Source organism: Homarus americanus, unplaced genomic scaffold (assembly GCF_018991925.1).
Source record: "Homarus americanus isolate GMGI-L3 unplaced genomic scaffold, GMGI_Hamer_2.0 scaffold32929, whole genome shotgun sequence".
NCBI lineage: Eukaryota > Metazoa > Arthropoda > Malacostraca > Decapoda > Nephropidae > Homarus > Homarus americanus.
The window spans coordinates 2,917,185-2,940,264 of record NW_024737097.1 but is presented as its reverse complement, the minus strand read 5'-3'; the positions used below and the strand labels follow the sequence as shown (position 1 = coordinate 2,940,264).

Below are 23,080 nucleotides of genomic sequence, written 5' to 3'. Positions count from 1 at the left end.
CTCTTCATTTTTCTTATTTTATAGTTTTATATTATACCATATTTTATGGCATAGTAGACACACGGCCATATAAGATGCATCCCCCCCCTCCCCATTTTAGCAGGGAGTATTTAGGAAAGAACTTTTGTGTCTATATTCCCCCTGTATCCATAGTTTTCTTAAAACAATATATACAGTACCAGTAAATGTGAAGAACAAATAAAAATACAGTAATACCAATAAATAAGATACAGTATAGTCTGCATTTACTCGGTCAATTGAACCCGTGGAGGCCCGTGTAAAACAAGATATACGTAAATGAAGTAACGGAACATATGGGATTAATTGAAATAGAGACTGGGCCGACCCCCAAACTCCACTTTTTCCGACGCAATACGTACCTTGTAGTCAAAATAACATCTTAATTTTATGATGGTATGCACACACAATTAATAATTAAGAGAAATATCAATAATATTAGGTTTTTTAACACTTATGTTAGTAGAAAAGCTGGGTCGGCACACGTGGATGGCGGCTGGTTCCGAGGCAGAGGGCAGATTAGTTGCCCTCCGGTGAATCACTTTCACTTTCACTACTCGCAGAGGTTTGCAGGGCCTCCCAGACAATGCTCTCAAAGTCCATATCCTCACTGTCACTATCACTGACTTGGGCTGGCTGTGGTTGTGGTGGGTTGCGGGCGAGGAAGTCCTCAATACTACGTTGACGACTAGCATTGATGTTGTCGAGATAGATCTGGATATACGGCTCCATAACTTTCGTCAGATGGTTATTAGACTCTTCATACCGATGCTTGTCTGGGTCATTGTCAAGGATGAGCCTAATTTTCTCCCCCAACTCGATGATTTCCTTCACATTATCATGGCTTGGTCCAGGTAATTCAATGTTTTTCTCAGTTGGTGGGGGTCCCGCTGAAGCCATTGTGAGGGGAATAGCGGGCACAAGAGGGAACTGTATACGCGGACTGAGAACAATGAGACAGGCCCGGCTCGGTCAGCGACTTCTGCCCTCTGGTGGCAGGGCACGTCATGTTACATTAGACCATTCACAGCTAGCGGCGGAGGGAGGTAAGGATGCGTGGCCCAATCACAGTCCGATACGTCATATGACGTCAGCGATAACGTAAGAGCGGCCTAATGCGCACCACTCACCGCGCCGCTTCCCGCGTATGGTCAAGAATGGACCGCGTGGGTAAAAAATGGCGTGGCAGTCTGGACCTCTCCAGCCGCTCGCAGCGTAAATGACCAAATTTACCGCCTAATTAAGGCATTTTCATTCTGCCAAGGCACCGCGTAAATGACCAAATGCGTAAACAAAAACCGCGTAAATCCAGACTATACTGTACAAAAAAAATACTGTATTGCCAAACCAGTAAATAAAAGCCAAATGAAAGTTTAACACAGTCACCATTTGCATATACTGTACATCTGTACTCCCTGTTTACCATAGTAACGACGATGCTACCTCCGCCAATTCCCTAGCAACGCACCCCCTCCCCACCCCTTACCACCACCAACCACCCAGCCATCCTCCCACTCCCCCAGTAAGCCAGCTAACTCGTGTGCAAAGAAATGTGTACCTGTATACCTTTTATGTGTTTGGCCTTAGGACAATTATTTCTTTTACTTTTTTCACAATAAGTATGTAGGATGGTGTGTGCATGTATATCAGTAAAAATAAATTAAAGTTATGTACAGTATATCTACCCAAAAATATGAGTTGAATATCAACGGCTTGGCCCGGTAGCCTGGTTACGGAGAGGAGTCTAACCTGGCCATAATGCCGCTAGCAATGTTAACAGATGTAAATGTAAAGAAAAGTTATCTGTAAATCTTCATTTGTATCAGGTATTTGTAGATTGAAAAATAAATGTTGCAGGTATGGCATTAATAGATTGTAATGCTTGTAAGAGTTCAGAAATGGTTACTGCTTAGCTACAACTACCAAACAGGGAGGCACCACCGCCTGGGAAGATATTGGAAGCATAATGTGTTGTCTAATGGTAGACCCTGCTGCCATATGGCATCACGAAAATTGTGACCAAGTCCCAGGTTATTGATCTAACTTCCTGCCTTATTTACACACAATTGTAGGGTCTCAATTGTTTCTCTTACTTGACAACACAACACAACACACATATACAGTATTGTTTCTCACTTTTGATCTTTTATTTTTGTGTGTCTTTGTTATTATTATTATTATTAGTAGTAGTAGTAGTATTACAGGTATTATTATTATTACTATTATCATTATTATTTCATTACAGTCTCTCCCCGACTTCCGACGGGGTTAGGGACCCAATTCCAGGTCGTAAGTCAAATTGGTCATAAGTCGAAAATGCGAAAATATTACATAGAAAATCTAAAATGGGTCTCATTTTCTTCTCAGCACCACAAAACTCTCACTTTTAAGCATGCCAGCCATTTTAAATGGAATTACAAACGAAAATTTTGTCAGTACACAGCGCAATCACTAACGTCGGGACTCGAAAATACGTAATTTGAAAAATTTTTGGTACGACTGGGGTGATCGTATGTCCGGGTGGTTGTAAGTCGGGTAGGTCGTAAGTCGAGGAGTGGCTGTATTTTTATTTTTATTATTATTATTATTTTTATCATTATTATTATTATTATTATTATTATTATTATTATTATTATTATTATTATTATTATTATTATTATTATTATTATCATTATCATTATTATTATTATTATTATTATTATTATTATTATTATTATTATTATTATTATTATTATTATTATTATTATTATTATTATTATTATTATTATTATTATTATTATTATTATTATTATTATTATTACATTTTCGCCCCCCAGGCCCCGATGTGTATCAGTGACCTGTGCCCGGGTAGGTTAACGCCATTAAAAAAAAAAAAAATGAAGAGTTGGGTGTCTGCCTTACGGACATTAATTGTCTCAGGTTATCGTCATCAGTGCAGTACAGAGTAGTTATAGATCGACCTTTTATATTTGCATTAATTATTTTTTAATTAATTAAAAATAATAATACAGTCAGTCCTCAACTTACGACGGGGTTAGGGACCGACGACCAGGTCGTAAGTCGAATTGGTCGTAAGTCGAAAATGCAAAAATAATACATAGAAAATCTAAAATGAAATACGGTACAGTAAAAGTAATCAATAATAAAAAATGAATTAAGTGTTACTCTGCACTTCCCTTTAATGTAGTCAGCTGAATGCACACGGGGCCTCAATAATTTTTTAATTAAACATGGAGACTACATTAATTGGATGAAGCAGAGTAGGAAACGGCTGGGTGGGTCATCAATTTCGCTTTCTTCAGACAGGCTAACATACTTGCTTGTTGAAGGTATTGGATCATCTTTAGGGAGTGAAGAGGCAGCAGTGGTGGGGCATGAGGAGACAGCAATGGGGGACTTCTTAAAATATATGTCCAATAGACTGCACAATTTGCCTTTTCAATTCATTGTAAATCTCCCTTTAGCAAGCAAGTGCATCTTGGATCATTTTGTCAACTTTTGCAAAACGCTCAACATTTTGATCCATTTCGTCAAACATTTGCATCCCATTATTAATACCCCCTGTAGTAGCAAATTCCTCTGCCATTTGTTTCACTGAAAAATTTTGGGGGGTTGCAGGTTCTTCTTCTACATTTTGTCTCTTCTTCCTCTGCAATTTTCTGTGCATCCAGTTCAATAAGATCCTCACTACTTAGCTCTTCAGCTACACTTTCAACCAACTGCTCAACATCTTCATTTTCAATTTCTAACTCCACCATCTTGTGACTAATCTCAGAAATTGCATCATCGTCATTAAATCCTTTGAAACTGTTCACATATCTTTTGAGGACCTTGTTCCATATTCCATTCATGCACTGACCTGTAACCTCATCCCATGCCGCAGCTATGTTCTTTATATTATATTTCAGGATGCTATCATCCTCCCAAATTCTGAAATAAATATGTTAGGCCTCACCATTTCCTCCAATATGCCCTGGAAATCACACATCCTTAGTATAACTAAAGCTGCCTCCCGAAAGTTGGGAATGCTGTACAGATGCCGCAGCTACTTCACTCCTGAGCAGTTGCTCCAAGTATATAAGGGATTCATTCGTCCTAACTTGGAGTACTGCTCTCATATCTGGGGTGGCTTCTTCTGTCCAACTATTAGATAGGGTGGAATCAAAGGCATTTCGTCTTATTAACTCTCCTCCCTTTCGTAATCTCTCTTCCCTTTCTCTTCGCCGACAATCTCTCTTCCCTTTCTCTTCACCACAATGTTGCTTCACTCTCTCTCTTTTACAGGTACTTTAACGGGCAATGTTCAGTGGATTTGGCATCCTGTGTACCGCCGGCAAGGCCGTGGGTTCGTAACACACGTCTTGCCCGCGGTGCCCACCGTTTCTCCGTGGATGTCGGTCACACGAGAATAACCCGTTATATGCTCTGTCTTCTTCTGTGTTTCCATGCTCTTACAATCTGTCTCACTTTAAAAAGCTGGTTTTCCGGCATCTTCGTGGTGTAGATTAATACAGTATAACCTTTTTTTCTATATTTACAATTTCTTTCCATTCTTTTTTTTTTCGCCCCTCAGGCTCCGTTGTGGTTCATTTGACCTGTGCCCGGGTGGGCTAATTCCCGTAAAAACTCTTTGGTTTTCTCTCCTTATTAACGCGCCATGGCCTGGCAGTGTCTCGTAAAATATCTTTTAAAAGCAGCAATAGCACCTTGATCCATGGGTTGGATGATAGAGGTAGTGTTAGGTGGAATGTAGACTACCTTAATATCAGGGTGCATGTCGTCCAGGTGTGGTGGGTGTCCCAAAGCATTATCTAAAATTAATAAAATCTTGAACGCAATCCCTTGTTGCAGACAATACTCCTTGGCTCGTGAATGAAACAATTCAGGAACCAATCCTCAAACAGTGCTAGGATCATCCATGCTTTCTTATTACTATGATAAAACACTAGCAGTGTGTGTGCTTGCTGACATTTTTAAAAGCCCTTGGGTTTTCTGGATGATATATCATGAAGGGTTTTACCTTGAAACCAGCTACATTCCCCCCCAACAGAAGTGTGATTCGGTCCTTGAATGCCTTGAATCCCGATATGGTTTTCGCCTCTTCGTGGATGTATGTCCGTTCTGGCATGCTCTTCCAGAATAAGCCAGTTTCATCCACAATAAATATTTGCTCAGGCAGATAATTTCCCTCCACGATGACACGATCTAGCTCCTCCTTAAAAGCTTCGTCAGCACCCACATCAGCACTTCCTGCCTCTCCACTCACCTTTACACTGTGCAAACTGTAATGGTTCTTAAACCTTTGGAACCACCCATGACTTGCTGTGAAGTTTTGGTCGCACTCATCTCCTGCCTGCTCTTTCAGGCTTTCGAAAAGGCTTCTTGCCTTAGCTTTTATGGTTAGAAGGCTTAAGGGTACATGCTTTTGCAGCTGATCTTCCATCTACACCACAAGTAATTTTTCCATCTCATGAAGAGGACCTTGTCTTTTTTTTTTTTATTATTGTTCCCTTTATAGGTGCTGATCCTTTCACTACCTCACGGATTTGTTCCTTTTCCTTCAAAATTGTTAATATCGTCGAGTGAGAGAAGTCTAGGTCGTGTGAAATGGTTGCTACCGTTTTTCCATTTTCATATTGCATTATTATTTTCATTTTCATCTCAAAAGTAATTGACTGTCTCTTTTTCTTCTGAGCACCACCAGAATGCTCACTTTTATGCTTGCCAGCAATTTTAAAGGGAATTAGAAACAAAAATATTGTCAGTACACAGCGCGATCATTAACAACAACAACGACGGCCAAACACCAATTGAGCGCGCTATGACGTGGATGCTGTACACCACGAGGCAGCCCAGCCCACGCCACGCTGTCGTACGGGACAGAAACGTTTCGATACTAGAAAATACGTACATAATTTGAAAAAAAATTTGCATGACTGCGGCGGTCGTATGTCCAGGTGGTCGTAAGTCGAGTAGGTCGTAAGTCGAGGCGTACCTGTAATGTTTAAGTGAGCAATAACATATTTTTAATTCTGGAGTTGGGTGAGGTAGAATTTAGCCTACTGGAGACAGCAATGGGGGGAGTCATTAGCTTGTGGAAGACCGCAACTTCACATACTGTATAGGTTTCATCAGCCCAATCAAGCACGTGGACTTCTACATATACAGTACTCCCTCTTTATCGACGGATTTTTTATCGGCGGTTTCGATTATCGACGGATTATTTAGCCGGGATTTTTATTTTGGCTTTATTTGAACTCCGCGGGCCTTGTTTGTACTTTCGCCGCTAGGCGGCACTAGTGGCGTGACTAGCGTCTACCCGCGGCCCGCCTTCCCTGAACACAAACATCAGCCAAGCCGAGTGGGCAACAGTCTTTGATTTTCAACTTTTGCTGGTGGTTCATCACATGAACTTATATCACCATGCCTCCCAAACGACCTGCTGCTCCCTCTGGATCTACACCTAAGTGGGCAAGTCGAGTGCTGACGCTGAATGAGAAGAATGAAGTGCTGAAACAACTCGACAGCGGTATGAGCTATGCAGCTGTTGGCCGCCACTTTGGGCTCAACGAATCCAGCGTGCGTGGAATTAAACGACGTGCAAAGGATCTGAAGCACGCTTTAGCTTCAAGTGCACCAGTGACATCAAAAGTGACAAGCCATGTGCGTGATGATGCCCTCATTAAAATGGAAAAAGCACTGAACATTTGGATAGAGGACCTAAACCGCCGCCGCATACCACTTGACTCGAAATTTATTAGGCAGAAAGCTAAGGAACTTTATGATAGGTTTTCTAAAAATGATGATCATGGTGTTGGTGATGGTGATGATCAGGGTGATGGTGATAATCAGGGTGATGGTGACAATTTGAAAAAATTTGCAGCTAGCAAAGGATGGTTTGAGAAATTCAGACATCGTTATGGGCTGCATAATATAAAAGTGACTGGCGAAGCAGCATCAGCAGACACTGTGGCAGGGGAAGCATACCCTGCAGGTTGCCCTAACTCCCTTTCTAAAAGGGTTATAGGCGGAACCATTTTTAATGCTGATGAGAACCAGGCCTGGTGGAAAAAGATGCCAGCGAATACCATCTCCTAAAAAGAGAGGAAAAAAAGTGCCCTGGATTTAAAGTTGCGAGGACGGTATGATGATGCTATGTGGGAATCACGGCAGGCACAGTTAAGCCCATGTTGTTATACCTGCCAGCGACCTCGGGCTCTCAAAATAAAAAGCATAGACTTGCTACCATTTCTACAGGAACAACAAAGCGTGGATGACATCTGGTTGTCGTGGATTATTTGAAAACTGCTTTGCTAGAAGAGGTGGCAATTATCTGGATGAACTTGGCATGGGTTCAAGTGGTATTATATCTGACATTGCCTGGCCTCTCCCAAAGAACAAATTTACCCACCCCAATATTAAAGAATTGGTTTTCCTGCCAAAAACACCACCTCCATCATCCAGCCAATAATGAGCCAGGGGGAGTCATTAGTAGGTGTTTAAAACAATACCTGAAGACTTTCCAGCGCCAGTTAAAGGTACGTGATAGGGATGCTGATGTGACCACCCAGAAATGGAAGAAATTTGGTATACTTGCACAGTGCATAAACTTTCATCGCTGAAAGCCACAATGAACTTCCAGCCAGCAGAACTGTGTCCGATCATGTTGGGTAAAAAAATTGTGGCCTGAGTGTCCCAACATTCACAGGGTTCCCAACCGAGCCTCAGTTCACGCAACATAATAACTATAGCAAATGAGTTGGAGGGTGAGAGAGATTCTCTGACCTAACAAGCTGACAGAGGTGCAAAAGAGAAAAGAGTTATTTACCAAAATGTTTGGGGATCCATTTTACAAGTGAACTAGAACAATTAGTGGAGCTGCAGGGATGGAAACAGGCGATGAAGTAGTGATGATGAAAATAAGAACTTAACTTTAGATAATCTTGGTGGCTGTAGAATGAGTAAGGCCTCTATCGTCTCTATGACATTGATCCCTCCCTTCAATGGGTCACAAAGCAAAGCTATTGTGTTGCCATATATAGAACTGCAGAAATGAGAAGCAAGCGCCACCATCACCAACTATTCCAGTGGCCGAGTGCCTGCCATCGCCCGAACCTGCCGGCATCCTGCAACAGAGGCAGTGTAACTGCCACGACAACCTCCATAGCAACAAGGCGTAGAAGCTGCGACACCTCACAACAACAAGGCGCAGTACCTACCCACACACCCCTCAAGAAGATGCAAGAATACCAGCTCATCGCCTCATCTGACTGGTCAGGCTTTAATAAGCCTCAATCATCACCCTTGTATATACTGTACACTACCTTGTTGTTTACCTTGGACCGATGGTTCACTTCAATAAATAATCATTAAGTTTGCTAGTATTTTTGTCCACTTATTATATTTATTTTATACACTATTATTAAGGTTATGTGTAAAGAAGCATTAATGTAAGGTACATTTATTCAACATATGCTAATAATAGTTGAAAAAATTCATAACCATCACATTTATCGGCCCGGTTTCTTTTATCGGCGGCCCGTTTACAGAGCGTAGCAACCATCACGGTATCGGCGGTTTCTTTATGGCTGCCGTTTACAAGCGTAACCCGTCGATAAGAAAGTACTATCAACACTCCCGCCAGGGATTGAACCCACATTCCTATGACTGTGACTGAGAGCGTTACCTCTGGGCCTGAGGACCACAAAGCAGTCCTGGACTCTTTATATTTCACACAGCCTGTTCAGCGAGTAGTCCCCATTAGTTCACATATCGTTGGAACAGGCTTTGTGTGAAAATGAAATAAGATCCTGATGAGAGTGAGATGATGATTTAAGATGCAGGCTGATTTTTTGTAATTTTTTCAGACAAAAGGTGTGTACATCTAATATCTGATTTGACAAGTACAAGTATTTTAATTTTTACTCATTTACTCTGTGTTAAAGAAAATGGTTTTACTGTACTAGGATGGGCTATTATATCATGATATAAGTTACATGTTTATTTCCATACAGTACTGTACTCAGACTTGAATTATACTGCAAAAACTATTTATTTTGTTAAAATTTATTCTTTATTTTATATAAGTGACCAAATTACAGTACCTGTAGTACATAAGTGCTGCACTGTGTATTGTTTATTTATCTTTTATCATCCTATAAGTCACCTATGGGTTCCCCCTCGTCACCCTATATTCCTCTGTTCCCTACCATTCCCCTGCATCACCTACCATTCCCCTGCATCACCTACCATTCCCCTGCATTACCTATCATGCTTCTGTCACCTACCATTCCCCTGCGTCACCTACCGTTCCCCTGCGTCACCTACCATTCTCCTGCATCACCTACCATTCCCCTGCGTCACCTACCGTTCCCCTGCATCACCTACCATTCCCCTGCATCACCTACCATTCCCCTGCATCACCTACCATTCCCCTGCATCACCTACCATTCCCCTGCATCACCTACCGTTCCCCTGCATCACCTACCATTCCCCTGCATCACCTACCATCCCCATGCATTACCCACCATGCCTCTGTGTCACCTACCATTTCTCTCGCCTGCTACAATGCTTCATTCTTCGCCGACAGTGCTGGTAAGTGGTACTTTTTTAAAATTAGCATTTACTGTACGATTTCAAGTTTCGCTACTAATTGGTACTGGTTTTAGCTTCGTGAAACTTAAAATTGCAAAACGGGTGACGTTGAAATACATAAGCCTATTTGGTTCTGTGGTGTCACCCAAACCCCCCTATAATAACATACAATCCACCAAGAAAATGACATTACTGTAATGTATTCATACATTTATACAAGATGTTCAAATTGTTGATAACAATATTTATATACACTCATACTGTACAATAACTTACCATGATGGAATCAGTGAAATGCTTGATGGTGTTGGTTGATGGGTTCTGAGGCAGGGAGGGCTGGTTACTGCTTCCTCCCTGCTCCCGCCTCTACACCTCCTTTAACCTCAGCGTCAAATCCCTCAAAGTCTTGAGGTAGCTCTTCCACCAGTAAGTCACCCAACACTTCAATATCATCATCGGTGGTGCCATCATCATCTCCTAAAGTGATGTTTGCCAAGGCATTAATAACAGGCTGGGCCTTGTGCAAGTACCAAGTAATAAGGGCCTGCTGGCGTGTTGTAGGTCCACCAGGCTTAACGTCATCCTCTTGTGTTGCTTGCTGTTCTTATTCATCCTCCTCCAACATTTCTTTAATTGTCAGTTGCTACTGATGTTGGCCAATGATTTCTTGCAAATCTTCAATCTGAACATCGGAAAATCCCGGTGCCGGGACTGATCGCGTTGCCTCAACCGTATCCATTAGTGTTACCGCCACAGATTGCCTCTTCCCGCTTGCCTCGGTCTGCGCTGCTCCACTTACCTCGTAGTTAATGAACAAAGGCTTCCATGCATGTAGCACTGTTGCAACATTAATCTTATGCCATGCCTCACCAATTCTGTCCACTGCAGTTTTAATATTATATGTCTTCCAGAATTAACAAACTGGTAACACTTCACTGTTGCGAGGTGATGCGTGTGAGGTGCTAGGAGTCAGGTTGTCTACCATCTCCTCCTCCTCCTCCTCCTCCTCCTCCTCCTCCTCCTCCTGGTTAGCTGGTGCTGATAGAGCCTGGTCACTGTCAGAGAGTTCTGCCTCGATTTGTTGTAACTCAACTAATGAGTCTGTCTGCTGACGAAAGTCTTTATAGAGTGACTTATAGTAGAACAGTTTAACGTTACTAATGAATTCCTGGTCAAGTGGCTGCAGAAGCGATATGGTGTTAGGAGGAAGGAAGATAACTTGTACTGTACATTAGGGTGGCATCCAATTAGAAACTTAGAGTGTCCAGGAGCATCATCCATCACCAGGATCACTTTGAAGTCAATGTTCTTCCTCCAGCAGTACTGTTGGGCATCAGGAACAAAGTGCTTCTTAAACCAGTAGGTGCATAAAGACATTGTAACCCAAGCTTTCTTATTAGACGTCCAATAAACATTGAACTGCGACATATTGGCATGACGGTAGGCTCTAGGGCGGGCAGCATGGTTAACAACCAGGGACTTCATCAAAAAATCTTCACTTGCATTAACTGTGAATAAAACTGTAATCCTGTCTTTTGAGGTCTTTACACCCCTTGCCTGTTTCTCTTCCTTGGCAATGAAAGTGGTCTTAGGTGAGCGCTTCCAGTACATGCCAGTTTTGTCACAATTGAAGATCTGGTCTTGGCAATAACCACCCTCTTTCACTAGAGCTTGAAAGACAGGTAGATATTTTTCTGCTGCTACAACATCAGCCAATGGCCCATGGTAGTGGGCAAACTTAACTTCATAACTCTTCTTAAAAGCAAGCAACCAACCAACCAGTAGAAACATTGAACGGTTGTGTAGGGTAAACGTATTTTTTCTGTGCAACTCCAGCATAATATACACGTGCTTGACGCCTTATCTGTGGCCCAGACAGGTCACTCTGCTCACGGTTTCTTCTTTCCAGCCACTTTTGAAGGTAATGTTCTGTGATAACTAACAGTAGGTTTCATTGTGAAGTATCGGAGAACGCCCTGCTTCTAGAAAATCTTGAGAATACATTCACAGAAGCAGTAGCTCTTCTTAAGGGAACGTATGGTTGATTCAGGGCAGTTGAACCTACTCATGATTTCACAGGTACGAGCACCACTTTTGATCATCTCAAGCATCTCTCGTTTCATTCAAGGGTGTATTTCCTCTTCTTGACCCCCTTATGGTAGTCACGTATGGCTTGGGGCTTTCCTTGTTGACCTTCTCTATGGCCATCATTACCACCAGAACTGCTCCCGACATTTACATTATGCACCTCAATCATCTTTATTACACAATAACCAGGAACTGTTAATACAGTGATATCCCCATTAGCCGGAACAATTGGTGCAGAGCACTTCCGGGTTTGAGAGATTCCCGGGTAACCAGACGACTTTCTCAATCCCGGAAAAATTCCTTATCCCCGGAATCTTCTCCGGTTACTGGGAAAAGTTTCCGTGTCTAAACTGGACTTCTTACACAGACAGACAATAGCCCACTTCCCCAGAGTGTGTCTGGTTGCTGGGGATGTTTTCCATGAGTCTAAGCTACTGGAATCCATAAAAGCAGTGAATGAAGCTGTGTGTTACAGCAAAGACTTACTTTCCACTCCCATGGAGCTGTGAAGGATTTTTTTTTTTACGGGTTTAGCCCACCCGGGCACAGGTCACTGACCCACATCGGGGCCTGGGGGGCGAAAATGTAATAATAATAATAATAATAATAATAATAATAATAATAATAATAATAATAATAATAATAATAATAATAATAATAATAATAATAATAATAATAATAATAATAATAATAACAAAAACAATAATAATAATAATTCAGATAAGTAAAATTTTTAATAAAAAATACAAAAATAAAATGAATAAAATAATAATGATAATGATAATAATAATAACAAAACTACAATAATAATAATAATAATAATAATAATAATAATAATAATAATAATAATAATAATTATAATAAAGAACCATAAAGAAATACAAAAATGAAAAGGTGATCAAAAGCGATAAACAATATATGTATGTTGTGTTGTCAATGGTAAGAGACACAATTGAGACCCTGCGATTGTGTGTAAATGAGGCAGAAAGTCAGATCAGCAACCTGGGACTTAGTCACAAATTTCGTGGTGCCATATGGCAGCAGGGTCTACCATTAGACAACACATTATGCTTCCAATATCTTCCCAGGCAGTAGTACCTCCCTGTTTGGTAGCTGCTTACTACCTACTACTAGTGGGTCTCATGTAACTGACCTGACCTGATGCAATGTCAGGTGGAGGTAGTGTGGGGAATTAGTGGTCTCATATTACTGACCTTCTGATGGAATGTCAGGTCACCCTGGGTTTCTTGGGTGAGGGATTAGTGGGTCTCATGACCTGAAGATGTCTTGAATCAAAATGAAACCTAAAGTGTTTTTAGTGAGATTGTGATAAGTTTAAGTGTAAATGAGCAAAGTTGTATCCCTTCAACATTACGATATACTGTATAACTTTTTAAAATATGGAGTTGAGAAAGCAGAAAGGTGTGGGTGATTAGAGATATGGAGTGGAAATGAGTGTTGCCAAGCTCTCCTCAATAGCTGATATTTAACTCGCTACCATGCAGTCACACACACTCAGATGTGTGTCATACAATAAGATCCTCACTCTACATGCTTACTGTCTTAATTCCCTTGTTGGGGGGGTGTGAGTGGTGTTGGAATGTGTGTGTGTGGTGATGTGATGTTGGGTTGTGTTTGTGTGTGTGGTGGTGTGATGTTGGGGTATGTGTGTGGTTGTTGGAGGGTGTGTGTGGGTGGTTGTTGGAGTTTGTGTGTGTGTGGTGGTGTGATGTTGGGTGTGTGTGTGGTTGTTGGAGGGTGTGTGTGGGTTGTTGTTGGAGTTTGTGTGTGTGTGTGTGGTTGTTGGAGGGTGTGTGTGGGTTGTTGTTGGAGTTTGTGTGTGTGTGTGTGGTTGTTGGAAGGTGTGTGGGGGTGTGATGTTGGGTTGTGTTTGTGATGGGTGGGTTTGTGTGTGTGGGGGGTGGGTTTGTGTGTGGGGGGGTGTGTGTGTGTGTGGTTGTTGGAGTTGGTGTGTGTCCAAGTTGTGGGTGTGGGTGTGTGATGTGTGGGGGGTGGTGATGGTGTGGGTGATGTGGGGTGAGGGTGGTGTTGGGGATGTGTGTTGGTGGTGTAGAGGTGTGTGGGTGGTGTTGTAGGGTGTGTGTGGGTGGTTGTTGGAGGGTGTGTGTGTGTGATGTAGGGGTGGTGTTGGTGTGCATAGCACGATAAAAAAAAAGAACCCCCTAGCTTAAAAAACAAAAAGTTATGGTTGTTTGAATTTTGAAAAACTTTAAATATACTTTTCTCAGTTTCTTTTATTTTGGTGCTTCATCCCCTTCTAATGCGGAGCGCCTCATTTCTCGAACCCAAAAAAATGTCCCTCATCCCCGGAAATTTCCGGGTAATGGAAAAATGTTCTGGGAAGTTCCAGAAATTGAGCCCGATTTACATCTCTCAAACCCAGAAAAAACTCCCCCATCCCCGGAATTTTCCGGGTATTGCAAAAATGTTCTCAGAATTTTCCCGGAACTGTGCCCCTTAGAAAATCGTCCACAAAGCTGGAATTTTCTGGAAAACTCCAGCTTTGGGAATGATTTTCCAAGAAAATTTCAATTCCGGCTATTGGAGAGTTCCAGGTTAGAGGCATTCTGGCTAACGGCGATATTACTAATACAATGAAGTTTAATATTATTTGACAAGCAATGTTCATTGCAGCTTATTTTTTAGACAGAATATGGTTACTTAATGCAGGTCACAGGTGATTGTGGTGAAATGCTCTTTACATTTATGATTGTAATTAATAACAAAATTTAATATTCATCTTTTCTTTACAAAATATTACAACTAAAAGTTCGTGATTGAGTGTACACATATTGTTGCTGCTTTGGTAATTATTACAAGAGGCTAAGAGGCGTAGCTGTGGCCCGCATGTATCTATCTAGCAGCTGTAGCCTGTATGTGTCTGGCCAACAGGTTGACGCCTCCTTACTGGTCGTTTGGGGGAGGGGCTAAGCCTGTTGGTCCTCTCGTCTGCACTGAAGAATAGAGTGGAACTCATGCATTTAAAAAAATATATTTGTTTAAAAAGTGCCATGCTGTCACAGAGGAAAAAAGTGAGGGAATGCCGTTCCCCCACATTCCCCATTCTCGATTTAGACGGATTTACTTTGCACGTTTTTGAAATAGCACTCGCATTAAATTAATGCCAATTTTTAAAATAACAAAGTTTTTTTGAAATAGCACAGTTTTGAAAAGTGCGCCAGGCAACGTAGTTCAGTACTGTACAATACACATAGTGTTACTCTTAGATCTTAAAAGAAAAGATTATGAAAGCCTTGCAAACTTCATTGCTTTCCTATTTTATGAAAATGGAAAAGTAACATCACCTGAACCTCAGCCATCGACATCTGGCATTTTGAAAGCCCCCACTTCTCCTCCCCATCTCCTGCTCTGTCATCTGATTCAGATGACTCCCTCCCACAGTAACTCCCCACCTCTCCTCCACCATCACCAGTTCACGCACGCCATCCCACCCATCATTCAATGTAAGTGTTAAAACAAATTTTCATTTAAAATCTATTTTCTTCCAACTGTATTATTAGGTTCATTTCTATTATTGTATTAGTATTGTTATTATATTATTATTGTAAATAAAACATTGAAGGAAATTGATGAACAAATAACAGTTTTTAGGGAGTGTTTCCCCTAATCCCTGCTGTTTCTTTTATTTCTTATGGAATAATTAAGCTTGGTTTGCACGATTTTTATTTACACTGCCATTCTCAAGAACGTAACTGCCGTTTAAATCAAGAGATGGCTGTATAGGAAGTGTAGAGGAACTTTGGTGGATGGAAGAATGGGAGACTTCACAGTACAGTCGGCCCTTAACATATGCGGGTTTAGCATACACTGATTTGCAAATACGCGGATTGCCCTGCCGGAGGAATATTCTGTACATTGAAGGAATTGAAGTACAGTGACCCCTCCGTTAACGAACTCAATCCGTTCCAGAAGGTCGTTCGTTAACCGAAAAGTTCGTTAACCGAAACCATTGTTTCAATGGGTTTTTGGGTAATTGGTTCCAGCTCTCTGAAAATTTCCTAAATTCAACAAAAATGGTAGAAAAGTTCACTTACTTTGAGGTGTGTATGTAGAAGGCTCCTGGATGATGATGATGATGATGGGATTTAGAATGGGGGTGGAGGAGAAGGAAGAAGAGAAGGCATTGGGGTGGAAGAGAAGTCACCCCATGGCGCCATTTCACCCATAAAATTTTAGCTCTCTGGTGTAATTCAAGATTATTTTCTTTAAATCAACACTGCACTGCATTATATATTGTCAATATGTAAAATATATTTCAAAATGACCAATAATTTGCTTGGAAACACAGAAAAAAGCGTTTAGTTGAAGAGAGTCTCAAGCAAGATGTTACCTCCAGTGAAAACAGAGAGAGACTAACTCCTGTTTGCTGTGTTAAGAGGCTGGATGCCGCGCATTAAACTAGTCACTTTACCTTCAATTATGTTCAATAATTGTTAAAATGACTTAAGAAATTGAATATTAAACTTTTAAAATTATTGAATAGTATAAACTTCTTGATATTTACTAAAATAGTAAGGAATTTAAGACCGAGAACCGATTAATGTATTGGCGGACTGATACTAAGGCTGGTTGCCCGGTCAGTGCAAGCGAAAACATGTTGAGGTCGGTTCGTAAGAACTTCGTTAACCGAATTTTTTTTTGTTAACCGAATTGAAGATCCTTATGGAAGGCAGTTCGTTAATCGAAATTACGTTAACCGAGGTGTTCATTAAACGAGGGGTCACTGTACATTCAAATCGCATGGCATTCAACTCGCACGCGGCACCAAACACTGCACACCGCCCGCTACCCCACACACACACACACGTTACGCCACCCCGCGCTCCCTCACTCAGTCAGTCTCGCTGTAACCATGCTTGTGTTGACATCAGCATTGTAGTTGCAAAAATATTACATTTCCGTGAATGTATTATATCAAGCACAGTATGAATAGAATATCACTAATATAACAGTATTTTAACCGAAAACTATTAAAAAAAACGAGTAACATCTCTTGAACATCGGAAGTTTAGGTAAAGTCTTATGTTTTCGTCATGTATTTTATCCTATTTTACATTGAAATACATCATTTTTCAGCAAAACTACTATTTATTTCTGAGAATATATTCATTCAGGTGCAGTTTAGGTAAAATATACATGTGATGTAACAGTTTTTTAACTGAAAACGATTAGAAAAACACGTACCCTCTAGCCCTGTTCAAGGAGAAGACTGGGAGGAGCTGTTTGGTGCTGAAGACGATGACAAGGAAAATGATTTTGATGGATTTTAATGAAAATACCCAGAAATATGGTATCATAGTATTTATTCAAGTGAATTAGGATAGAATATTATTGTAATACAACAGTAGTGACGATGTGGAGGAGGCGGAGGGATAGAGCGGGGAGGAGTGGTGACGTTGGAGGCGGGAGCAGGGACGAGTGGAGATGCCAGCCAGTACATTACGGGTGTACAGTATTAATTGTTTTTATAGCTCTCTTTGCATTTTAATATTAAATACTGTACATTACGTTTCAACAAGACTACTATTTATTTCTGAGAATATGGAAATGTAATATTTTTGCTGAAATGACGTACGTATTACAGTGGAAAGTGGGATAAAATTGTGACGAAAGCAATGACTTTCGCTTTCTTTCGTTCAAAAGATGTTACCGTAATCGCTTTTCGAATGGTTTTCAGTTGTGGGATTATGAGGCTAATGATAGGATAGAATATTATTGTAATACAGTACAACAGTTTTTAACTGTAAACCATTCAAAAAGCGATTACGGTAACATCTTTTGAACGAAAGAAAGCGAAAGTCATTGTTTTCGTCATGATTTTATCCCACTTTCCACTGTAATATGTACGTCATTTCAGCCAAAATATTTCATTTCCATACTTATTTCTGAGAATATATTCATTCGGTCACAGTTAAGGTAAAATATACTTGTGACGTAATATTTTAATGAAAATACGGTATCGTAGTTTTTTTTGTTTCAAATTTAATTAACAAAGATTGATGTTTCAAATGTAATGAACAAAAATTCATGTACAGTATCTATAAATAAACTTTAAAAAATGAATACTTTATGTTTTACATCATCCTGTGCATACCATACCATGCATTTGGCTACTTTGGGCTTGCTATGATGACGCAAGAGATCTGCCCTGGCAACTGTACCGACACTCACAGCTGGTGGTGCGTTGGTGCATCGTTTCCATTGTTTACTGGTAGTTACTGGTAAATATTTTTCAACCTAACGAAACTATTACCCATTTACAGGTCGACCCCCAATTTTTTGCCAAATAATTTGGTCTTAAAAACTCGAACTACACACAGGTATATATGGTAAATAAGGACATGGGGGGCCAGGGTTTTTTTTGAGGGGGGGGGGGCAGCAAAAGTACATGGATTTTTAACATTCACGGGTATCTCTGTTACCTAACCCCCGCGTATGTTAAGGGCCGACTGTATATTCACAAACAATTATAAATTATGAATGATTTAAAGCTACTTTTATAAGAAATTGGTTCCATGACATTGAGAGGTTTAATATTTTTCTTTATCAACCAAACTGAAATAAATTATGGGCTCTCAAATATGCACAACTAACTGCTGTAAGAGAATTTCAAACTCAAAATTAGCATTGTGTACTGGTACACTTTTTGTGTAATATAATGTATTATCATTAAACTCATTTCTACTATTTGCAGGCAAGACTGTGTACAGGTATCGTCGTTATCCTGAGCGCCATCAGGTTATTGGGCAAGTGTTCAGTCACACAGCGCCAATATTGGATCTGGACTTGTCCCCCTACAATGAATGTATCCTTTTATGAAACTCAAGTACTGTATTCACTGGTAACTATTAAAGTAATCATTAGTCTCTCTCTTTTTTTGTGTGTGTAATGGTTAATTCTCTATTTTATGTGATTATTTTATGGTAGCAGAATCTAGGGAGTCAGTGTAGTCAAGTAGTGACATATGTACCTTTGATTTACTGAGAAAGACTTGTGTTAGAGGTAAGTATAGTACAGTGATTAATTATTATTAGACTAGGATTAAATAATTTATAGACTTACAGAGAGTAAAGGAAAGAAAAGAGAAATAAGAAGAGTATTTAATGAAGAAGTGAATAGTAAAAGATGTGTAAAAAAGGTGAGAGAAGGCTAAGGAGGAAGTAGATGCATAGGCAGAGGGAAACACTGTATTAGAGGGAGATGACCATCTGGGAAGTACAGTAGTAGTTTTGTGTGTGACTGGAGATCATTGTGTTAACCAGGGCTGTGCTGTTGTTCTGCTTGGTGATGTGAGGTTTCTCATTTTTGGGTGTTTTCAATATCCCAGGATTCCAGATCACTCCAGTCACAAGCAATGACTGCATATTATGTTATATTTTCTGGATACAAATTTAGACTATCTAAACTTGACTGAATATTGTCACCAGGGCTAATATGCAGGTACAATTCGGTTTCGTTTATTATTTTGGCCATAACATTTAAGGTGGTATAAAAAAATCCTCAAGGTATTAGGACTACATTCAACACCTTCTGTCATCCAGTAACGGTTAATAACATGGTTAAAATTTATTATAGACCTTTTGTCATTTGCTTATACCTGTACCAGTAATTTTGAGTGGTTTGATAGTGTGGCAATGGTGAAATTTATTTATTGCAGTTGAGTAGGGCCTCGTCTTTCTACTTCATGTATTGGTACAGGATCGCAGTCTTTTCACTAGTAATTTATATAAGTGTTAACCCCTATGCCCCAGGCTAGGGTGCCGCTGGCAGTACCCCCCTCCCCTCCACCCCGCGGGGTAAATCGAGAAAAATCAACTTTTCCAAAAATAAATTTTAACCTTTTTAAATGATAAAACAATAAAAAATAAGTAAGAAAAACTATATATTGACCCTCTAGAAACTTCCCTGTGGCAGCAGTGGCGAGGGAGATAAGACAGTGTTGTTTTGACGGCTAGCACTCGTGGTCACTACTCACTTAACAGCCATTTTCTGCTTGTCTTTGTGTCTGGAATGGCCAGTAATTCATATATATTTACTGATCATAATACTTATTTCCTATAAAAAATTCATTTAGAATATTTTATTTGCATTATTTTTCATAAAAAGTGCTTGGTGACACACGCAGTCTGTCGCCAGGCTGTCTGGCTGTCTTTGTGTTTGGTAGAGCAAGTAATGCATATACAGTGATCCCTCGGTTAACGGATGGTTCGGTTAACGAAATTTCGGGTAACGAATTACCTTCCATAAGAATCTTCAATTCGGTTAACGAACAAAAATTTGATTAACGAAATCCTTACGGAAATCACGTTTTGTTGTGAGCATCAGCTGATCAGCTGGTGGGCTAGTCTGCCCATTCAGTAATCTGTTCCATGTTTACATTCGTTTCCAATGGAGTAAATATCAATAAAGTTGTGCTGTTTAATATTTTTGCATGTTTTATATTAAAATTATTACTCATTTTAACATTTATTTAACATATTGATAATATATGCAGTACAGGGAACTAGTTTGTTGTGCGCCCATTAGATGCACGAGTCGGTCACAAGGCGTCAGTTGAGACTTTGTTTACAGTGGAGAGAGCATCTATTTGAATATTTTTGCATTTTTCATTGAAATTATTGGTCATTCTGAACTTTAATTAACATATTGATAATATATAGCGCAGTGCAGTGTTGATTTAAAGAAAATAATCTTGAATTACACCTAGTGAACTTAAAATTTTATTGGTGAAATGACTGCATCAAGCATGGTTCCCTGAAAGGTGATTTTTCCTCCATCCCCAATTCCTTCTCTTCTCCCTTCTCCTCCACCCCACTTCTAATTCCCATCATCATCATCATCAACCAGGAACCTTCTACATACACACCTCAAAGTAAGTGTACTTTACTGCATTTTTTTTTTAGTTTGTATGTACTTTTCTGTGAGCTGGAACCAATTACCCAGTATCCCATTGAAACAATGGATTCGGTTAACAAAATTTTCGGTTAACGAACGACCTTCTGGAACGAATTGTGTTCGTTAACCGAGGGACCACTGTACAGTACTGTACTACATGGGTAAAGGCTTACAAGACAGAGGAGAATAGCTGTTGTGTGTGCCCTAACAGGTTGTTAGTCAATGATGTATATTTTTTTCTTGCTTTAATTTTGCTGGACACTTTATAGAGCATTTGCCAGGTAACCAAGATGTTGTCTTTCTCATCTTGCAAGTTTTGAATTGTGGTTTATGATTCTCATATTGTGAATGTGAGTATATGTGCTGGATTTAGGATGAATATTTATATACAAATATGACATGTATTATGGATAGAAAATATATCACTATGATCTTTTATTTCCTTAATTTGGTCCAGATCTCATTACTGCGGGGAAAGACAACATGGTCGGTCTTCTTCATCTAGGGGCTCCAAATCATGGCTGGACGCAACGATATGAATTTACTTGAGGAATTCACCATCATACATGGGCTGTATTTCAGTGAAATTATTCATTGATTTTTTACTTTTAAATCCTCTTCCTGGTGTAGACGGCTGAAAACAAAAGCATTACCGTCACAAATTTTCACTTTATTCATTCTTACTGTTGTTAAAGATTGTTGTCCTGTGTTACTCCCCTTTTACAAGGACCCAAATCTGATTTACCCCGTCACCTCCCACATGCCAGCATCACCCATCAGCAACCCACCTCTTCTCTAAATTCACTTGATACCTCAATCTCTGCACCTTAATGTACGTACATTGTTGCTTCATGGCTGCCCATTCCCCGTACTACTAGTGAACTGTATCTCCTTATCCTTCCATCTCCTGTGTCTCATACACTCTTAACTATTTTTTTTTATTATCCATTCTCTCATTATACGACACATACCACCTGAGCAGATAACTGGTCTGCTCTCTAACCAACATTTCTCTTGCTCTCACATCTCTTTATTTCAGTACAGTGTTACTTAATATGCATTTCCTATTTACTCCACAAGTTACTCTCTGGTATGTCCTTTCTCTTCCTTCGAATTTCCTTCCTCCTTCACTTACATTTCTCTCAATTATCATATTTATCAGAAGTTGTTCAAAGTATTCCCCTTATATTTATTTTTTCCTTCCAATACATTCACTCTTTCATTCTTAACTGCTCTTCTCACTAGATTTTTTTTATGTTGCAACAAACTTTTATCTGATAAATAATTCATCTGCTCTTTATTTACATACTTTCATCATTTTCTTCACTTTCTATCTGTTCTCCTATCGCCCTTCCTTCCTTCCTTTATTCTTTCAGGTAACTATGGGTCATGTGTGCCCTTCTCTTCTCGTCCCACCATTCCCCCCTTTTTCTTCCTCTCTTTATTTGTAGCCACTGTATCTACACACTTTAGCTACATCCTTTGTGTCTTTTCTGTTCCTATTTTTCTTCATTTCTGGTGCCTTTACCTCCATTCTGTTTCTTAAGCTTTTGACTTTTGTAACCTTTTTCTTACCTCTATGAATATCTCAGGCTCAATCTTCTTTATACTGCACTGCTAATCAACCTTCTCTCAGAACAGGTTTCTATCAGTCTCTCTTTATTTCTATTCATCCCTGATCTTGCATATAAATTCCCTGTTAGTATCACTAGTGCATTACATTAAAGCTTTTCATGTCTTACCAGATTCATTCTCTCTCTCTCCTTTTGCTCGTCACATTCTGTGGTACTTATTATTTACTCGCTATAATCCAATTTTCTTTCCTCTTAACCTGACCCGTAATATTCTGGGAGTGACCAGCTTATATTTCATCACGTATTATCTTATTTCATCTCTCAACAACAATTCTATCCCTTTTTTTTTGCTTTTATTATCTCAGATCATCATCATTCAATTCTTATCACTTGTTCTTTGCTCACCTCTCCTTACCAGTCTTTTTTTTTCTCCCTCCACAAAACAAGGACATCCAGCTTGGGATCTCATGCCACTACTCTTTCTCCTTATCACCTTACATCCACATACAGTATATCCAACCAATTCCTTTTCATTTACTTTTGTTTCTTTATAGTATGCTAGAGGAGGTGCATGTCAAGCCCTGAGCAGATAAGCTGCTCCCATGCTTCTAAAAATTGACTCATTTGGTTTTGTTGTTCAGAAATTTAGTTTTACCATAGATATGCAATGAGTTGCTTTTTATGTGAAAGCTTAATTGGATTTGGTTTATGAAAATAACAAAAAGAGGCAGAACAGTTTTATTAAGGGATTAAAAAGGTTTTGTTGGAAAACAATGTTGCATCATAGTTTATGCAATACAGTATGTCATATTCTAATAGAAGTTTTTCAGTGATTAAATATAAAAAGTTTCTTCCAGCTAAAGCTAGTG

General features: G+C 39.8%; 1 protein-coding gene across 2 annotated transcripts in view; it reads left to right on the top strand.

The window, feature by feature from the left end:
- The window catches only part of LOC121873157, a 95,717-nt gene extending 73,077 nt beyond the window's left edge, over positions 1-22,640 (top strand). For both annotated transcript variants that reach the window (XM_042376484.1, XM_042376483.1), the window contains exons 7-8: positions 18,437-18,547; positions 21,095-22,640. In XM_042376484.1, the coding sequence (XP_042232418.1) occupies positions 18,437-18,547; positions 21,095-21,186 (203 nt within the window). In that variant the 3' untranslated portion in view covers positions 21,187-22,640. The remainder of the gene's footprint in view (positions 1-18,436; positions 18,548-21,094) is intronic.
- The last annotated feature ends 440 nt before the right edge of the window (positions 22,641-23,080 follow it).